The sequence below is a fragment of the Neolamprologus multifasciatus genome, chromosome 6, assembly GCF_963576455.1.
Source record: "Neolamprologus multifasciatus chromosome 6, fNeoMul1.2, whole genome shotgun sequence".
Lineage (NCBI taxonomy): Eukaryota > Metazoa > Chordata > Actinopteri > Cichliformes > Cichlidae > Neolamprologus > Neolamprologus multifasciatus.
Genome location: NC_140444.1, coordinates 36,269,834 through 36,291,094, shown reverse-complemented (window position 1 = coordinate 36,291,094; position 21,261 = coordinate 36,269,834). Strand labels below are relative to the sequence as shown.

General features: G+C 38.5%; 1 protein-coding gene across 1 annotated transcript in view; it reads left to right on the top strand.

Moving 5' to 3' along the window:
* Positions 1-7,492: 7,492 nt before the first annotated feature.
* Positions 7,493-21,261, top strand: part of LOC146517564 (protocadherin Fat 4-like) — a 33,271-nt gene continuing 19,502 nt past the window's right edge. Inside the window, exons 1-17 of the mRNA XM_085164283.1 lie at positions 7,493-7,651; positions 11,207-11,278; positions 12,860-13,023; positions 13,511-13,558; positions 14,152-14,241; positions 14,430-14,516; positions 14,825-14,932; positions 15,032-15,145; positions 15,689-15,782; positions 15,874-15,992; positions 16,891-17,064; positions 17,190-17,318; positions 17,523-17,678; positions 17,967-18,147; positions 18,633-18,766; positions 19,883-20,830; positions 21,013-21,138. Of these exons, the coding sequence (XP_085020409.1) occupies positions 7,516-7,651; positions 11,207-11,278; positions 12,860-13,023; positions 13,511-13,558; positions 14,152-14,241; positions 14,430-14,516; positions 14,825-14,932; positions 15,032-15,145; positions 15,689-15,782; positions 15,874-15,992; positions 16,891-17,064; positions 17,190-17,318; positions 17,523-17,678; positions 17,967-18,147; positions 18,633-18,766; positions 19,883-20,830; positions 21,013-21,138 (2,880 nt within the window). The 5' untranslated portion in view covers positions 7,493-7,515. The remainder of the gene's footprint in view (positions 7,652-11,206; positions 11,279-12,859; positions 13,024-13,510; positions 13,559-14,151; positions 14,242-14,429; positions 14,517-14,824; positions 14,933-15,031; positions 15,146-15,688; positions 15,783-15,873; positions 15,993-16,890; positions 17,065-17,189; positions 17,319-17,522; positions 17,679-17,966; positions 18,148-18,632; positions 18,767-19,882; positions 20,831-21,012; positions 21,139-21,261) is intronic.

Genomic DNA, 21,261 nt, shown 5'->3' with positions numbered 1-21,261 from the left:
GAGCTGTGTGACAGAGAGCAGCTCGCTTTATACAGGCTGTATGCTAATATCACTGCGCAGGCCCTCGGCTCTCATTGGCTGAGCTGCACAGTGGGCCGGACATTGCGTTGGAGGAAATCTATGAATTGTGCTACAACAGGCGCGCATCTAAGAAAGAAGTGGTCTGTGTGATCGTTTCCTCATTTGTTGGAACAGTCATTTGTATTAAATGAGCAGTAAATGTAGTGCTCTGTGTGGCAAATATGGAGGAGTTAGGGAGACACAGACTGGAAGCAAGAATATGCTTAAGATTTTTGGTGACTTTTATTAAAACAGGTGCGTATCCTACAGTATTTTTAAAGAATACAGCATAAAGATTCCACAGAAGACTGATCGGTTTAGATGATTTTCCTCCTCCTGAGGTCAGCGACAAAATCATTAAAGACTTTCACCATTAATCTTTTTCAGAATCCTCTATGGCTCCTTATTCAACTCTGCTATCAAATTGAAAGATGAGTAAACATTTTGAGATACAGGAACTTTTAATTTGGACAGTGAGATTTTTGAAGCTGATACAACTCACAGTGTCTTTGAGAAATTTTTAATGAAATCCATTTTTACAGGGCACTAAGTTCAGATACTTTGTTTCTTTTACTCTTATACATTAAGAATGTTTTTGTTACTTCACTTTGTGTGAGTCGTCAACAAGAAATGCTTTCATACAGGAGTCGTTATTAATTATGTTCAACAGAGGACTGATGGCAAGATAGGCTGGAGCCTATCCCAGCATCATAGGGCAAGAAGCATGGTGCACCCTGAACAGGTCGCTAGTCTGTCACAGGTGAAGAAAAATCAAACTAGAAAGGGAAAAAACATACTTCCATCTTAAAGAGGATAATGCTACACTAAAATGAATCTCCTGTTTTGGCTTCCCTTCATTGGCTTCCTGTTAAATCCAGAATTGAATTCAAAATCCTGCTCCTCACATACAAGGTCTTAAATAATCAGGCCCCATCTTATCTTAATGACCTTGTAGTACCATATCACCCTATTAGAGCACTTCGCTCTCGCTCTGCAGGCCTACTTGTTGTTCCTAGAGTATTTAAAAGTAGAATGGGAGGCAGAGCCTTCAGTTTTCAGGCCCCTCTTCTGTGGAACCAGCTTCCAGTTTGGATTCGGGAGACAGACACTATCTCTACTTTTAAGATTAGGCTTCAAACTTTCCTTTTTGCTAAAGCATATAGTTAGGGCTGGACCAGGTGACCCTGAATCCTCCCTTAGTTATGCTGCAATAGATGTAGGCTGCCGGGGATTCCCATGATGCATTGAGTTTTTCCTTTCCAGTCACTTTTCTCACTCACTATGTGTTAATAGACCTCTCTGTATTGAATCATATCTGTTATTAACCTCTGTCTCTCTTCCACAGCATGTCTTTTATCCTGTCTTCCTTCTCTCACCCCAACCGGTCGCAGAAGATGGCCCCGCCCCTCCCTGAGCCTGGTTCTGCCGGAGGTTTCTTCCTGTTAAAAGGGAGTTTTTCCTTCCCACTGTCGCCAAAGTGCTGCTCATAGGGGGTCATATGATTGTTGGGTTTTTCTCTGTATCTATGAAGCACCTTGAGGCGACTTTTGTTGTGATTTGGCGCTATATAAATAAAATTGAATTGAATTGAATTGAATTAATCAAGAGTCAGCTATGCACTGGGCTAAACTCCACTAAAAAGGGCTTCTGACAGTAAAGCCATTATAACCTGGGACACATTAGACCTGAAGAGGAGCTGCAACTCCTAACTGTGTAGACTCCCACTACATTAAACAACAGTTAAATACCAATTGAGCATTAAACAAACTCATAGCAGTGCTCAAGTTATCATTCAAATATTATAAATCTATCATTAGGAACATTAATTTAAATGCTCTACTTTTTTAAATTAAACACATCCCTCAACAGGATACTTCATACCACACTTGGCACATTCTCTCTAAGGAATTTTACCATAAAAGAAGTCCAAAAAGACCTGGCAGTTTCCTGTATTTTTACAACATGGAGGCTAGGTCCAGTCTTCACAGTGTGTCTTCTCAACCTGTCTTCTTCCCCTTGCCCCAAACAGTTGCAGCAGATGGCTGAGTCTGTTTCTGCCAGGGGTTTCTTCCTGTTAAAAGGGAGTTTTTCCTTCCCACTGTCAACAAAGTGTTTGCTGGTTATATGATTGTTGGAGTTTCCTGTTTCCTTGGTATTAATGTAGGGTCTTGACCCCAATATAAAAAGCCTTAAGGCCACTGTTGACTTGGCACTTTATAATTAGAACTGAACTTAACTGAATTGTGTAGTTTAAGCACAAAGCCTCCCAAGTCTATGGGTGGAGAATAGTGCTTAACACTTTCTGATATATTTTTGTGTTTTTAAGTGAAACACTGTGAGAAAGCAAATTGTGCTTTTAGGACAGCACATTTGTCCAGCATAAAAATGCTAACAAGTAGTTATCATTCTATAATTGAGTTGATCTGGTAAGCTAAAGAAAAACCGCAGTAATGAAGCATATAAGTTAAGGTATACTTAAATTGAGCGTGTTTAACCTGCATTTCTCACTTTAATAAGTTTGTTAAAGTAGTGCTGAAAGTTGAAAGCTATTACTAATATAAATTAATGAATTTTTACAGAAATTATGTCAAAAGCAAAAGGTAACTAAGCAGAACTGCTGAGGGAGCATGCTGGCAATCCCTCTTGGTGCACTGTCAGATGATCTGCAAAGGTCACAGCCTCGCCAGCTGGTGGCAGCCCAACCACTCTGCTGGCCCCTCTACCACCAGCTCCCTTCACCCATCTGTGGCCCAATCCACCAAACAAGTAACAAGGTGCTAGGTGAATGGAAAGAAGAATTTAAAAAGAAAACAAGATACTACAGTGTAAAAATTGCCTATCTAACTAAGTCTTATATACAGCCAAAAAGTATTTTTGATCTTGTTTTGAGACTGATGTACTGTAGAAACCAAGAGCAGAATGAATAACATTATTAATCTTGTTTTGAGAATATATATAAATTTTGGATTTAGAAACTAAGCAAGAAATATGCCTGTGAAGGTTCTACGTCATGCAGGTCATCGTAGTCTAAGGAGCTTGGAACGAAAAGCGTCTGGACTTCTTTAAGTTGCTTGACGACGTCTCACCTCTCATCCTAGAAGCTTCTTCAGTTCTTGGGTCAAATGGTGGAGAGTCCCAGATTTAAGCCCTGTGGGAGTGTACCCCCAAGAGGGACAAAAGGACCCCCTAATGATCCTCTACTTAATCACATGAGCCAAGGTGTGAAAACGTGTAGGTTACAATCAGCCAAGGTTTCGGGTGAGCTCATTGTGAAACCTAGTTACACCCTATCATGTGATTTCCTGAGATCAAATGGCCCAAGGTCAAAGGTCAGGGTCAGACTAACTAGGGAAAAGCTTTAGATTGCATTGGATCATCTCCAAATTCTCCAAATAAAGCAATATATTAGTAATTCAGTGGCATATAGCAGGTAAAATAATTAACTAAACACTTCACCAGTTTTCTAAGTAAATATATTTCTAAAGGTGCTATTGACATGAAATTATCACCTGATGTCGAAAATAACCCATCCAAATCATACATGCAAAGAAATCAAAGCATAACTAAGCAACATATCAAAAAAAGAAATTTTGAGTTGTCTCATATTTTAATGGTTTATGATTAAGTTTAGTAGGTCAGGGGGCCTATGGGCAGCCCCCTGAACGGTGTTTTTGGACTTTGTTCACCTGGAGTCATGGTCGGCCACCTGAACTGCTTCACCCTGAACTCTTGTGCCATCGACCTCTTATGCCCCTTGTTTTTGATTTGGTGCCCCAGTTTGTTTTGTTTTGGTTATGTTTCCTCTTTTATTTTGAAGAGGTCTGGCGTTCCATGTTCAGTGTGTTTAGTTCCCCTGTATTTAGTCTGTGTGTTTTCATTCATTCCTTGTCTGTTCATCTGCTTGCCTGCATTACTTCTATGTCACTATGTTCATTCCATGTTTCAGGATTCTCCATGTTTCCATACACAGACTTCACGTTTCAGGTTTTCCACATCAAGGTTTCCATGTTCATGTTTTTATGTGTAGTTTCAGTTCATCCCAGTTTAGGTTTAGTTTCATCATTGCCCTTTTGTTTGTATTGTTTTCGCCAGCCTTAATAAACGGCTTGTTTTTTGCTATGCTCAAGTTTTGTCCAGTGTTGGGGAGTAACGGAATACATGTACCGCCGTTACGTATTTAAAATACAAAATATGAGTAACTGTATTCCGTTACAGTTACCATTTAAAAAGGTGGTATTTAGAATACAGTTACTTTGTTGAAATAAATGGATTACACGGCGGTACTTTCCTGTTTCATATTGTGGCGGATCAGGACTGTTTGGGTTTTCTTTGACAGCTACGTTCTGTTGTTCCAGGCGGCAGCGTTACGGTTGCCATGGTTACAGGGTGACTCTCTCTCTCTCTCTGTGTTTCCTGGGTGAGAGAGGCCTTTTTGTTATTGTTGTGCTAAGCTAATAGGCAGAATGCTACCGGTATACATAGAATGTAGCATCATAGGCAGTGTAGTCCGTGCTGCAGGGAGAATGGACTGCCATACCCGTTATGTGTCTGTGAGCGAGGGAGGGAGAAAAAGGAAAAGTACGAGCTGTCATCGAGCAAAAACGGGAGCTGGAAGCATGTAAATATAATCATAACCACTGCAGCCAAGAAGAGTGCCTGACGAGCCCAGCTGTAAGTAAGCTATTAAGACTCGACTGTACACCGTGTTCGTGTTTTCCTCTGAAACAATAAGTTCCGTTGGAGCAGCCTTTCAACGCCTCTCTCTGTCTCTCACTAGCAAAGTTGACCCAGACAACAAAGTAAAGCTATTTTTCAGCTACGAGCCCGACACGGAACCCACCGTGTTAGCCAGAGGTCCTTTTACTACGGTTCGGAGCCGCAGACCTTCAGTAACAGTAATAAATCACAGCAATAGTACATTCACGTAGTTGTAAACAGCATGATAATATATTAAGTAATCCAAAGTATTCAGAATACGTTACTCTCTTTGAGTAACGTAACGGAATACGTTACAGAATACATTTTGGGGCATGTATTCTGTATTCTGTAATGGAATACATTTTAAAAGTAACCTTCCCAACACTGGTTTTGTCTCTTCATGTGTCTGCACATGGGTCCACCTCATCACGCCATACAGTCTGCCTACCAGATTGTGACAGAAATACATTAATGTAAATTACCAGCATGCTGTTAATTTGCATGAACAACAAAAAATTGCAGCCAATACAAAGCAAAGATGAAAACCAGCCCAGACTTAAAAGCAATTGCCACAATTCCACGTTTCTACTTTAGAAACATGAACAGGTAGAAATGGAGGCTGCAGTCTGACTGCTCATACTTCATGTGGCCTTCAGATTAGCTCAAGAACAGAGAGCTTCATGAAGCTGTGATGCAAGCTCCATAAAGTGCCATTAGCTTGAAGCTGTTTCATTTCAGAGCAGCTGCAGCCAAGACTTACACCACAAAGTGGAATGGAAAGCATCATATATAATGGTGAGGGGCAAGCCAGCGGTGGACTCTAGAGCAAAGAAGTGTTCTCTTGAGTGAATCATCACACTTCTTCATCTGGCAGTCCAATGGATGAGTCTTGGTTTGCTAGTTGCCAGGAGCACAGTACTTGCATGACTACACTGTGCCAAGATTAGTTTGGTGGAGGGGGTGTGGAGTTGTTTTTCCAGAAGTTGGATTCAGTGCCCTATTTCCAGTAAAAGGAGCTGTTACAACCCAGTAAAGTTCCATTTATTTTACAATTAAGGCAAACCAACCAATTAGGACAGAAATTAAACACAGGGAAGCGTCAGGGTCTCCAAGGCCAAAATAACAAACAAAACGACCCTTTCTAGCTAAAAACACACACACACACACACACACACACACACACACACACACACACAAAAAAGACCACTCTATCTGTACGAAAACAAAGTACAATTGCTAAGCTACCTGTCTAGCCCCAAGAACAGGAGAAAAAAAGCTCAAACAAAGCAGTGAAGTCCTACCTCCTTCAGTGTGGATTACTCCAGTTTCTGTTGTAATTAAAAAAAGAAAAACAAAGTAACACCAAACCCAGGGAAACGGGAGAAAAAAGGGTGTGGCATTTTGAGCTGGCAGTCTTTATGCAGTGGTTGACAAGCAGCAACACATCTCAGCTGTATGAGGCAGACCTGAAACACAGGAGAAGGATAAAGAGCTCTCTCACATGGGGAGAGCCCCTAGAGGTCAGCGACCACAGCAGGAGCTCCTAATGCTTCAAGATTTTCAACAGTTTTGTACAATTTCATGCTTTAGAGTAATTTCATGCTTCTAACTTTCAATTTTCATAGATAATGAATTATAGTGGAACCAGAATTGGTTCTATCATGGGATCTTGTAGAACTCCTTAGTTATCATTATGTATGAAAGACATTTACATGAACAAATTGGAGTCTCTAACATCAAAGGAGGGGAAACCCACAGACCAGATAAGGTTTAGTTTTTAAAGCTGAAGATGACAGCTCTGGGACTATCAGACTACATCTGGCTTAAATTTTGGTTAAGAAAGATATTGGTTTTGTTTGTTTTTGTTTGTTCTTGTATTACAACAGTTGTTGTATTACAATAGAATAATTTAGAAAGGCAAAAACACACCAGTACTTGAAACAGGCACACTGTTACAGAAGTATTTACTTGGAAAACACAAATATCACTGGTAAAATTATAAAATAAATGTTCTGGAATATCAATATCAATATCATAAGATGTATCATATCATCAAAACACACGCTGAGAGACTAAAACTTGAAAACAGACTACAAGAAACAGAGGTAGGTAAAATCAATTGAAAATCCAAGGTGTCATGTAGACCCAGGACCATGACACAAGGACTTAAATATTACCTACAATGAAAGTGAAAAGCAAACCTGAAATACAAAAATCAAAGAACCATAAACTTTACAGAAATTAAAACACTGGGTCAACAATCCAGGACGGTGACAAAAGCAGAAACTCATAATTAGTTAATGTATGTAAAATAAAATACACCTGCCCAGTGAATACACTTGTCTAATATTTGTGTTTTAAGCAATTCCGTTTCAACCATGTTAAGTTTGAAAAAGAAATGTTTAAATGTACCTTTTAATATGACTTACTTTTATTGCATTATTTAGTGTCATTATATGTTAATTAATGCCATGTTAAACAGATTTTGATCACAACACAGTTCCCCGGAGTATTCACCAAACATTTCTCTCAACTCCTTGTCATATAAGTCGAATCTAGTTTGGCTGTATAACAACAAAGGAAGTAAGATGTTATTCCTTTAAACTGTTGATAAGGAGAAATGAAACTCGTACTTCGGCCTGATCTTTGGCCTGATCCACTATCAATAAAACCTATAACCCTTTACAACCTGCCATAAAATAATATTACTGGGAACAAAAGAGGGCGAGGTAAACTGCAGGTTCCTCTTAACACCTGATGTTCGTGTGTTCAATTCAGTGTCGGTTTTCAGGTTTGGGGAAAAACAACTGTGCCGACATGGACACGTTGAACAAGATTTGTCTGGTCCTCATTCTATCCATTTTTGTTTGTGTCATCACTGGAAGTCCAATAGGTGAGTGCAGCCTGAATAGATGGAAAAAATGTTACTTTGTACCATAAACAGCTGGAAAAATGACGATGATTGTTTTCAGTCTATGCTGAATACCTTATTTTACTATATACATATATTACATTATACTGATAATGGAATCATTAATCGGTTTTTCCAATAGTTACAAAAATCAAACAGAAAAACATGGTATTTGTGTAGTTATAGATGATAAATTCTGACAATGGGATACCTGGATTAATAGTAAACGTTTTGAGGTATCATTAAGTCCTGCAGGGTATCAGGCTATGCAGTGAGTAATCCACAGGTGACACCTTTTTCTACCCATACTAAATTCAAACTCATTTCACATTTCAGTATTTGTGTTTCAAAGTCCAGTTTAGACAAGATTGTGTTGTAGTGTGTGAGAGAAAAGCTACGTTGATCATTTTAATGGCGATAAAAAAAAATCTAGACTATTTTTAACTCTCACTGGTGCCTCAGTTCTTGTTTGTTTGTGGGAACTGAAGTAGCATTTGGATCCACAACATTAATCTTAATTTAGCAGTAAGGATTCATTCTAATTAAGTGCTTTTATTGTTCATATGTATATTTTGTTATTAATAGTATTTGTTTTTTGTTGGATTGTTTGTTTGTTTCTTTTATGTTTGTTGTCTAAAACCCTGAACGTGGTATTAGGACCAGAGTAGGCTACTAACAGATTTTGCAGTTTTGTGTTGGAGTAAATTATTCACAGATTTTTCGCTGTCAGTGTGTCTTGTTTGTGTCATGGAAGTTTGTTTAATAAAACACAAGCACTTGATGAGTGTCTTTGAAATGGGTTTAATTACAAGCTGCAGCTTCCCCCAGGAGGCCCCCTTCCTCTTCAAGGGTGAGACAGGGGTCTCGAACTCCAGGCCTAGAGGGCCTGCAGCTTTTAGATAGCACCCTGGATCAACACACCTGAATCAAATGATTAGTTCATTGCCAGGCCTCTGGAGAACTTCAAGGGGGTAATTTAGCCATTTGAATCAGCTGTGTTGGATCAACACACATCTAAAACCTTGAGGCCTGGAGTTCGAAACCCCTGGTCTAATGTCTCTAATGTCTAATGGTGCCTGGGTGTGCTAGTCTACCTCTAACTATTACAATACTACAATACTTAACTGTGTGGAATAAAGTATAAAACAGATATATGATGCTATCCTTCATTTAAAACTAATACCTATATATTATTGTCAGAACATGTGATCAATCCCCTAAGGTAAAATAAATATTTTTTTTCCAGGTAAGTGAGAGATGAACTTTGAACAAGGAGGATTTCATATAATATCAGTCATTATTCCATCCAATCTGTTCCACTTATCCTTCGGATATGTGCCTATCCCAGCTGTCTTAGGGTGAGATGCAGTGTACAAACACCCTGGACAGGTCACCAGGACTAACACATAAACACAAACAAACAATTGGCACTCACATTCATCTTTAATTTCCACCTGCTCCATTCCAAATCAACTACTTTTTGGTTAAATAACTTTATCATAGCTAATAAAATCACGCAAAATATTATGTTCATACTATTAAAATTACAGTTACATGCCCTCAAATTATATCAAATTATATAGTTATTTTATAATATTTGTTAAATATTAAATGTGAGATTTTATTTACTGAACGAACTAAAAACCTTGATGATTAAACCCCACACAGCAAGTACAAAAGGTGGGGTTTGTACGTTAAACCTTGGCCCTTTGCTGATATCAGGAGCAATGTGCCCTGTTGTAATAGTCATGATGTCATGGAAATAGAAATTTCCACTTGGTCATCATGAGTGTATGAATTTTAATTGGTAACATAAAGTCACTATACATGGGAATATAATGGAAATATAATGTGAAGAGTCAACTGACAAACTAAATCATTATGGAGTTCTACAGTTGGTGTTTTCACAAACATATCTCCCACAAGCTAACTTGTGGCACATATCCTAAACGGCCATAGCAAAAGCTTTTGTGATTGAAATGGAGGAATGATTAAACACCTTGTCATACAGCTAGTGATGTGTCGGTCGTGAATGAAACGGCTCTTAGAGCCGCCTCTTTGAGGTGGATGATGCGAGCCGGCTTTTCTTTCTCTCACCCTCTCTCTCGCACTTTTTTCCGCTTCACTCCGCACGCAAGCCTTGTGCTTTGCGCTGGGAAGAGGGGGGAGGGGCGGTAGTTACACTGGCAATAGCACAGGAACAGAGCGGGAGGGAGAGAGAGAGAGAGCCAGGGACAACAACATCACATTAGAAAGGTATAGTAATCATCCACAACTATTTTCAGTTGCGGATGATAAAGAATTCAGAAAGTTTATTCATGCAGGTCCATATGACAGAGAATATGCATCTTCTTTTTGTTTTCATATTTTAATTTATATTTAATTGTGTTGTGGTTTGCAGTGTTTTGTGTTGTTTCACTTTAAATTTGTTTAAAAGGAAAAAGCTGAAAATTTAAATAGTTAAAAGTTGAAATGTGAATAGTTGGTTTTTGTATTATATGATTTATTTATTACATTTTATGTGGAGTGAATAAATAAAAGTATATTTATGGTGGCCCCTACAGACAAAGCACATACAAACTCCAAAACACGTACAAACTCCAAAACACGTACAAAAGACAACAGAAGTGCTCCAGGATGCTGGGCGCAGTGTTGAGCTTTTGTTACCTAGTGGCTACACAAGCCAGGAAGTACCAACATCCAGATTTGGTGTGTGGTGGTAACAGGTAAATGAACTTTTTTTTTTAAATTATTTAAATATATATGAGTGCTTGTGTATAAATACACAAACAATGCACATATGCTTTCAATTGTGTAATTTAAGTGATCTAGGTAGCTCTGTTTTGAAGTTCAGTTAATGCTAGAAATGTGTTTTGGAGGTGTTTTGTCTCTAGGGGCCACCGTATATATTTATATATAAACATATATAAATTAAAACACGTTTGTTTTTTTTGGGGGGGGGGGGGGGTTTACATTAGTAATTCCTTTTGTGCATAATTTTATATTGTTGTTAATAATAAATTAATTAAAGCAACAAACCAACCTGAAGAGCCGGTTGGGAGCCGAAAGAGCTGGTTCTCTAAAAAGAGCCGGAAATCCCATCACTACAACCAAAAGTGTTCATATCAAAAGGAAGACAGAGTAAATCCAAGGAGCCAAACCAAACTGAAAATCAGGAGGGTGTCAGGCAAAGAAAATACAACCATTGTCCATATCTGAAATATTACTGCAGCAGCACCGGTGGTGCCTTTTAAAACAATGCATGGTACCTTGTAAGAGATTAGAAGAAGTTAACACTATCAGAGAGAAGAAAGTGTTAAATAACAATATTGGCAAATCATTTTAGCACAGAAGGAACCACAGATAGAAGAAAAGCCTGGTATCAGAATGTAAACAAAACAAAACAAAAGGGAAAAGAAATCTCAGTAAAATGGACATGCCCAGTTACATCTGCATATCAGCTGTTAGAAATAGTGTTTTTATGTAATATCGATAATCTGTTCACTCGGTGCTAACTCATCGGTTTTGTTTCTGAAGGTACTTCAACCATAAATTGTCAAGCGGTGATTCCTACTATAAATATAGGTGAAGTCAATGAAGGATATTCAGGTAAAGTGTCTTCTTTCATCTTTACTTTATAATTTTAACAAACACAATAATCAAACATATATTCCTGTGTCAACAATCATTTATTCTGGTATGAAATGAATAAATGGCTGATGGTAGTAATACAAGTGTCAAGGATGCACTGTGTGGCAGGCTGGATGAGGACCCAAAAAAGGAGTGAAATGAGGGAGCAGTTTTATTCCTGTATCAAAAATATTAAAACAACAATATAAACCAAAAACGCAAAAACTAGAAACAAAGAACTAAACCTAAGAAACTGGAAAACTAAGACTGGAACAGAGAACTAGGGAGGTAACGAGAGGATGAGAAACAGGAGGGAAACACAGCTGGAACAGATCTAACACGATGAGAGAGGTAGGAAGCAAAACAATAACACAGGACACGAGACTGTCCAAGTAAAACAGAAAACAGGAGACACACTATAAGACACAGACTGAGTGAACATAGGGAACAGAGGAAGTGAGAGACACGACTGGGAAACAGATGAATAAACACGGAGACAGAACTTAAATTCACAAGAGACATGGCAGACTACACATGGAACATGGGTCGTGTCCAAATTCATGGGCTGCATCCTCGCGCGGTCTACGTGGGCTATCTAAAATATAACAGGACACTGGCATAATTCTCGACCGTCTCATACTTCTGTTTAATCAGTTTTCTATTTGACGTTTATTCAGCTGTGTGAAAATCCCGAAGGAACCCACCCGGGGGATTAATAAAGTTTTATTTTATCTAATCTAATCTAATAACTTTAATCTTAGCCAAACCAATTTACTCACGAACAAATAAAACACTGAAAAAAGCCAAACAATAACATTTTTAGGTTGTCTAAGTGACTTATATATTACGTTTAACCTGAGTAGTGAAGGTCTGCGGTGATCTGAAATGATGTGCCGGGAGTTGTGCCGTTCTCGGTGGCTCTAGTGACCCTCGAGCTCTCGGCTAGCTATCAAGCTGGTGGGTAACAGACGTCTCCAAAAACGTTGAAGCACTTTTGCAAATATGCGATATCTTGATAAACCGAGCAGATATTTGATGTTTACACAGCTACTTTCTCGCCTGAAAATATGTTAAAAGTTTATTTTGTGACCCAGAAAGATTAGTATGAGTAAAAGAGTAAAACGTAGTAGCGGCCGCCATTATTGGAAACTGGTTTGGCTGGGCCGCGCTATGAATTCTGGGATATGCTATGATATCGGGGAAAAGGAGGACGCATTTGTTGGCTGCATTCGGAGGAGTCTACGAATTTGGACAGCCTTCGGCGCACCGCTGCGACGTAATCGGTCTACAAATGCGGCCTCAGGAGGATGCAGCCCGTGAATTTGGACACGACCATGGACTCAGGGGAGGCAAGGAAACAGAACCAGGAAGAATACTGAAGAATATAACATTAACCAGAAAGCACACACACTGCGTCACACACCCAGTATTGTGACAGAGGGACTAAGGCATGAAAGAAACAAGAAATACAATGTTTTTTTCTCCTGGTCTTGAAAACTATCCATACTTACACATTTAGTGTTTATCTTGTATTCTTCATAATTCTCTATGATGCTGCAGGGGATGTGGAGAGGATAGATGGTATCGTGCCAGGAACCAGTGTGAAGTTAGTGCACCATATCTTTATTCCCCACCTTGAGTTTCTGGAGCTGAGTTTCACACCTGGGGACAACTTTGCAGTTGTTCGCACCAAGAAACCTCTAGATGCAGATGTTCCGATGGTTGTAAGTTTGGGCAAACCTATTTCCCAGAAATTCCATATGTATTATAAATACAGCTTATTTTAAACATCAAAAGAAAAGGAAACATTTTCAGTAACTGCCAAATTAAAGATCTGCAAACATACTCCTATTGATTGCAATACAGTATCTTCCCATTGCAGCTGAAGACCAATATACTAAACCCTTTAAAAACTTCATGGGAGCCTTTTGTAATAAAATGCCAAAAACATATGTAAAAAAATATATGTAAATCAGTGCACTAAATAACCACAGCAGCATATAGTCTTACACATCAAAACATCCAAGTGAAATTCTGCTGCACACACAATGGGCAACACTTAAGAAATTCTACAATTATGCAACATTTTATTATAATCAGCTGCAGTTTTTATTAGATTTCATTATCTTTTTTTATTTTTTTATGCTGTTCGGTTTAGTTTAAACATAAATGACTCATTTGAAGGTAATCCACTGTGTTCCTGTTTTATAGAGTGCTACCACCCTGCATTATTCTGTCATGTGTGATGGTCCTATTAAGGTGGGTGATATTCTGTGGTTGCAAAGTTTCAATATTTATGCATTACAAATATACATTACTACGGAAGCGTAGAGCTGCCACCCAGGCAAAAGAAAAATACAAGTGTATCACGTTATAACGTGAAAAGTTTATTGTTCTAACAAGATACTTTTCCTGTTTGTACAATATACTATCATGTTTGTACAATATACTATCATGTTTGTACAATATACTTTTCACGTTTGAACAACATAGTATCACGTTTGAACAACATAGTATCACGTTATTACAATATACATAATTATCACGTTCGTACAATATATTTATATTGTACGAACGTGATAATTATATTGTACGAACGTGATAATTATATTGTACGAACGTGATAATTATGTATATTGTAATAACGTGATATTATGTTGTTCAAACGTGAAAAGTATATTGTACAAACATGATAGTATATTGTACAAACAGGAAAAGTATCTTGTTAGAACAATAAACTTTTCACGTTATAACGTGATACACTTGTATTTTTCTTTTGCCTGGGTGGCAGCTCTACGCTTCCGTACATTACAAATGAAATATGTCAAATTATTTTATTTTTTATTTTACAGTACAATAACACTCGGACACTGCAAATCAGTGATCTCAATGACAACGCTCCGATATTTGAAAAGAAACTGTACTCCAAAGATGTCTCTGAGGTTAGCCACTAAAATCTGTTAAAAATGGAGTGTAGACCAGTTGCATGATACATTTCTATAAATGTGAGAATCACAGCTGTAGAATCACAGCTGTACTTCACAGCTGTAGGAAAATTAAGAAGGATAGGATGGAACTACAAAACGTGTTTTTCTCTGGCTGTATATGATTTAACTTTTTCTTCTTTCAGACACTTAATCTGAATGCTGAGGTTATTCGAGTGACAGCTGTGGATGCAGACGCCACCTCACAAAACAACAGAGTGACATATTCCATTGTAAAAACATTTAAAATGTATTGAAAAGCTAGCTAGATGTGTTTTTGAAGTAACGTGCAGGTTTATTTACTTGTCACTTCAGTGTTAGCTAAGAATAAAGCTCTTCACTAATTTTTGTGCATTTTTTTCTATGTGAAAAGAAACATTTTTAATGCAAATGTAAGTCAAAATTATATAAATAATTAAGCTTTCACATAAGGTAATTCATACTGGTCGTCGGTAATGTGTCTGTATTTAATCTGTCATTATAAAAAACAACAATAACAACATGGTGATGATGTTTTGGGGTTTTGTTGCTTTTTCATAAGACACCAGCCACAGAAGACTTTGAAGTTACTGACTCAGGGGTGTTTATGTTGAAAAGACGTTTGAACTACAACGCAGTCCAAAACTACCACTTTACTGTAACGGCCAAGGTGAGTTAAAATTATTTCGAGCGACTGATATTTATAAAAACTGAACTACTTCAATCAAGAACATCAATATGATTATAGTCTTGCTATCCTTCACTGCAGGATAACGGAGGATTGAATGACACAGCCTCGGTGGTGATTAATGTAGAGGACTTTGATAACTTGAATCCCTATTTCAGCCACAGTCTGTACCAGGCCTTTATTTCAGAGAACCAAGTAAGTCAAAATCTTAATTCTGCACACGTAGTGTTTTAATCACAGTCTTTAAATATTAATTCTGAAAATTTTGTTTTTTCCAATAGTATGTTTGATGTTCCTTCTGAATTTCATGTCTACAAGACATGGGGCTTTTTTTACAAACAGATTTGATTGGATTTTATAGCCATGTTTACATGATGAACACAGTGCAGTAGTAAATGCAAATAAAACTATACAAAGTCAAAGAAACAAACATAAACAAGATTCAGAAATGCTGATGCTTTCTGAGAGGATAAACTCAGCCAAAACCAGCCAAAGTCCAGAATTTTCTTCTTCTTTTTTCTTCTTTTTCCCTAAATTTTCAAAACATCCAGACTAACATCACAAATCAGATTTCATTTACATATCTTCACTTTTTAAATTAAACATGTCAAAATTTGTTAGTTATTTGGGGCCCATCCTAGCTGTTACAGAGTAAAACGCAAGCAACGCTGTGGAAACGTCACTGTGGCAGCTTTGAAATACACAATGTAACTCTCGTGTGTGTGTTGTGTACTTCAGCTTGGATTATTCCATACCATTCAACCAGAGGCAATAAAGGCACAAGATGGAGATATTGGGATCAACATGACTTTAACTTATACCATCAGTGCTGGTAAATGCTTAAAAAAATGTGTTCAGTTTTTTTGTTTTACTAATACGACATTAAACCTGTGAAAAACTCTAAATTATTTATGTTTGTTTAGTTTCTCCAGACAAATATCAAAGAAACTTCAACATTGTCCCCTCCAGTGGAGTTTTGTCTGTGATTGCTGCCTTCGATAGAGAGGAAATGAACAGCAGCATCATCTCTATCAGCATCAAGGTACTGACATTTTAATCTATGCAAGAGTAAAAGAGTTGTGTCAAAATGGTTCAGTCTTAGCTGAAGGCTCACCAAAATTTAACACGCTTTTTTTAACACACAATTTTCACTTGTGTTACATATAGAACTTGCACAAAAGTTAAGAACGTGGCTCATATGAACAAATACTGCTATTTGTTATCTAAATCTTTTTATTTTGTGTCCCGTTTGGATCTTTAGCCATCAGAATTGTTGTCTTAAGGCCAAGAAAGATGCCAAGCGGGTTTATTTTACCAAGTGGATCATCATGGCCTTGCCATATTGGTCCATTTGATTGACCTTTATTATAATTATGTATTTATTTTATTTTCGGATGCTACAAACGGGGCAGACATGACTGGGGGATAAGACAGGGAGAAAGAATGAAAGAAAGAGAGGGAGAGAAAGAAAACCAGAGGGGAGAAGAGACGGTGAGAAAGGGGGGAAGAAAGAAAGAAAAACAAACAAAACACCTGGATCACCTGTATGGAGAAAAAAAAACAGAAGAGAAAGCAAACAAAAAAAGAGCAACATAATAAATACAGCACCCTCACAATAAACTAGCTATCAGTAGATAACAGTAGATACTAAATATTAAACGCTATTGTGCAGCACGCAAGATAGACAGCGCACAATGTGCTTTGAGGCAGCAGCCAATAAGGGTGTAGTCCGCGTCTGTGCACACCTGTGTGCACACCTGCATGCTTGTATTCCAAAGGTTTCTCCATGTAATGATCTGCTAGGGAGTGTGGGGAGCCATAGCCCCGCCCCCCAGGGTATGAAGCAGGTATGGCAGATATCCGGAGGCCCCAGAGTACGAGGACCCGAGGAGGACCTCGTTATCTAAATCTAAATATCGCTCTGCTTTAATACCCTTCAGGCAGCCCAAACAGACGACAGTATGAAGACAACTGAGACAGTGGTGTCTGTCACTGTAGAGGATGTTAATGATAATGCTCCAGAGTTTGATGAACCCAGCTACTCTGTGACACTTCTGGAAAACTCGCCCGTTGATGCTGTTCTGTTCAAAGCTTCTGTCACTGATCTCGACCAGGTAGTCTACAGTTACAATACACCTATGATTTCGAGATATATTCTGTCAGTTGATGCTGTTAATAATATATAAAAAACTGCATGCATATTTTCATTCACTCTCTTCATTTTCATATTCATTCCTAGGGAGGGTTTGTGGGAACAATGAGGATCATCCCAGAGTCTGCTCCTTTCTCTATCAGCTCTGATGGGACAGTCAGAGTGAAAAACTCTACAGCTCTCGACCGAGAGGCCACTGAAACAATCACATTTCAGGTCATTTAGATTTAAGATAAAACAACTGTCAGTATATCCTGGGTCTTAATTCATGTTTTTAAAAAAAACTTGAAAACTCATTTTGAGCCATTCAGTTTTAAACAGATTAAAATAATTGAAAAGTGGGAGAAAAACTGTGTTTTTCAAAGAGTAAAGTTTGTCCCAACTTTCATCTCAACTTTGTTCTTCGTACTAATTTTAAAGGTAGAAGCAAGAGAGCAACATGAACCCAACAATGTTGCAGCAGCACAAGTTACTGTGACTCTTCTGGATGAAAACGACAACATTCCTAAATTCACCAGCGACGTGTACGAGGGAAAAGTGTTTGCAAATCAAACAGAGGGATTGTTGCTGGTTCAGGTTAGTGAGTTCTACTCAATAAGACATACGGGCCGATTCTATAACTGCATGTGTATTTTTTTTAAATCACTTCAATTTACTCTTGCTTGCATCGAATTCAATCATACCAACTCAGAAAAATATTTTTTTACAACTAAAAAGGATAATCACTTTCTCATGGCATTACTAAATCATATTTTATGCATATCATCCAAAGATATCGTTTTTTGTTTTTGCTGTTATCATCTTGTGTTTTGTTTTTTAATTTCCGTGACATTTAAACTGTGATTTGTATTATGTGACTCCAAGGTTAGGGCAGAAGATCCAGATGTCGATGTAAATGGGCAGATTACATACTCTATTGACTTTGGGAACAGTAAAGGATACTTCACAATCGATGAAAACACCGGACTTATTACACTAGCTAAAACCATTCCCCTGCAGGAAAACCAGATTTTGGAGTTCCCTCTCTATGTAACAGCAAAAGATGGTAGATTTTTTTATTATTATTCTTATTATTGTTGTTGTTGTTAATATTGTTGAGGTTGTTGTGGTTGTGGCTTGCCAGAATAGGTTATTCAATTTCAGAATTACTTATTCTGACATTCACTAAATCATAACTTACACAACTGTGATTATTTGGCATGTATGCAGCACAACTGCAGCATATGTGCACAACTTCACCGCCTGCTTCCTTAGTTGCTATGCCTAAGTGTCATGTCATAGCAATCACTCCACTTTAGCATCATAACATTATTACCTTGCATGTGCCAAGGTTTTTAATCTCATATGACTAATTCATATTTTTCACAGAACTTCATTGCTTTCAACAAAGCATCTTACAGTCAGTTCTGTCACCTGAGTAACTTTAAGATGGAAGTAATTACTGTTACATAATCTTAAAGTAGACCAGCTGACCTCTTAATGCCTGCCATCATTAAAGTAGCATAATATTCTTCTTCATCTGTCCTCTAGGTGGCGTCATACCTCGCTCCTCCTCAGCACAAGTGAATATTTTTGCTCCTGGTGATTCAAAACCTCAGTTTTTACAAAAACTTTACCATTTTATCATAGAGGAGGAGCAGGAGCCAGGAGTTGCAGTTCTTAAGGTATGTTTCCCAGTGAATTTGTGTGCAAACCAGTGCTTTTATCATCCAAATGTTCCTGTGTCAAATGCCAAGTTACATTTAGCTACTCACTGTTGTTGCTATAGTCAGTGTTGGGGAGTAACGGAATACATGTACCGCAGTTACGTATTTAAAATACAAATTATGAGTAACTGTATTCCGTTACAGTTACCGTTTAAAAAGGTGGTATTTAGAATACAGTTACTTTGTTGAAATAAATGGATTACACGGCGGTACTTTCCTGTTTCATATTGTGGCGGGTCAGGACTGTTTGGGTTTTGTTTGACAGCTACGTTCTGTTGTTCCAGGCGGCAGCGTTACGGTTGCCATGGTTACAGGGTGACGCTCTCTCTCTGCGTGTTTCCTGGGTGAGAGAGGCCTTTTTGTTGTTGTTGTGCTAAGCTAATAGGCAGAATGCTACAGGCATAGCTCTAAAGAATGTAGCATCATAGGCAGTGTAGTCCGTGCTGCAGGGAGAATGGACTGCCATACCCGTTATGTGTCTGTGAGCGAGGGAGGGAGAAAAAGGAAAAGTACGAGCTGTCATCGAGGAAAAACGGGAGCTGGAAGCATGTAAATATAATAATAACCACTGCAGCCAAGAAGAGTGCCTGACGAGCCCAGTTGTAAGTAAGCTATTAAGTATCGACTGTACACCGTGTTCGTGTTTTCCTCCAAAAACAATAAGTTCCGTTGGAGCAGCCTTTCAACGCCTCTCTCTGTCTCTCACTAGCAAAGTTGGCCCAGACAACAAAGTAAAGCTAGTTTTTGGCTACGAGCCCGACACAGAACCCGCCGTATTAGCCAGAGGTCCCTTTACTACGGTTCGGATCCGCGGACCTTCAGTAACAGTAATAAATCACAGCAATAGTACATTCACGTAGTTGTAAACAGCATGATAATATATTGAGTAAACCAAAGTATTCAGAATACGTTACTCTCTTTGAGTAACGTAACGGAATACGTTACAGAATACATTTTGGGGCATGTATTCTGTATTCTGTAATGGAATACATTTTAAAAGTAACCTCCCCAACACTGGCTATAGTTAACTTTAAATGTCATAGTAGGATTTTGTCAATTCTGTATTTCTTTCAGGTTCACTTCCTTGCAATACCTCCTGCTATTCCTGAGTTCTTAGTTACAACAGAAGGTGACAAATTCGAAATCTCCAACAGTGGTGAATTCACCACCAAGGTTAAGCTTGACCATGACGAAGGCCCTCAAAACTACTCAGTAGAAATTACCATCACTGACGGAACAACCAGTGACAGCGCCGTGGTTGAGGTCCAAGTCACTGACATCAATGACAACAGTCCAGTTTTTGCCTCCAGCTCAGTCACCAAATCTGTTCTGGAGGATGCAGAGGTAGGATTCAATGTTACTGCAGTTCCGGCTACAGACAAAGACAGTGGCTTCAACAAGGAGATCAGATATTCACTGAGAGGAGGAGAAGGGAGCTTTTCTATTGATCCTGTGTCTGGGATGGTCAGTTTGGCCGGTGCACTTGACAGGGAGACCAAGGCAGAATACAGCCTGCTGGTGGTGGCTGAAGATCAGGGTCGTCCAGCCAGGTCAGCCACTGCCACACTGACGGTACAAGTATCTGACATCAACGATAACGCACCAAAGTTCTCAGCGGCTGAGTATCAGGTTGAAATCTTAGAAACAGAGTCAGTGGGTGCAAGCTTGCTCACCTTATCAGCTCTAGATCCTGATGAAAGTGTAAATGGAATAGTTACGTACAGCATTTTCCAGCAAAGCCCTTCATCAGACCCTGCTGTTTTTGATTTGGAGTCGTCCACTGGGATCCTGCGACTGGCCCAGCCTCTGGACTACAGTGAGGCAAACATGTATACCCTAAAAGTTCAGGCCACTGATGGGGGAACACCCTCTTTGATTGGGAATGGCTCAGTGGTGGTGAAGATAAAGGACGTGAATAATAACCCACCTGAGTTCAGTAAGGAAATCCATCACATACCCATCTATGAGAACCTGCCCGGTGGTGCATCCATCCTGGTGCTGGAAGTTACTGACAAGGATGAGGTGAGTTACATGACCGGGTCCAGCTATGATAAGTTTTGGTTCTTATTTGGTCTACTGTGCAAAAAGACCAAAGTGTTTTTCCACAGTTGTACCAATATATCAGTATATGCACCTGATTTGTTCTTAATAATTACCTTTGGTTATGAAGACGTCTTATTTAACATAACTACCTTCCTTTTTAGGGTGGATTCTCCAATGGCTACTTCCTTTACAACAATGACACTTTTGAGATCAATAAGCAGGGTGTCGTCTCACTGAGAAGAGATGTAGCCTTGGACAGAGAGACAAAAGACAGCTATTTGTTACAGGTAAATATACAACATATGTATGGATACTAAAAATTGTGATATTATATTGTCTTACACTATTGTTTAAAATGTAAAAGAATGGTATACAGATTATTATATAGATTATAGCTATCTCCACTGAGC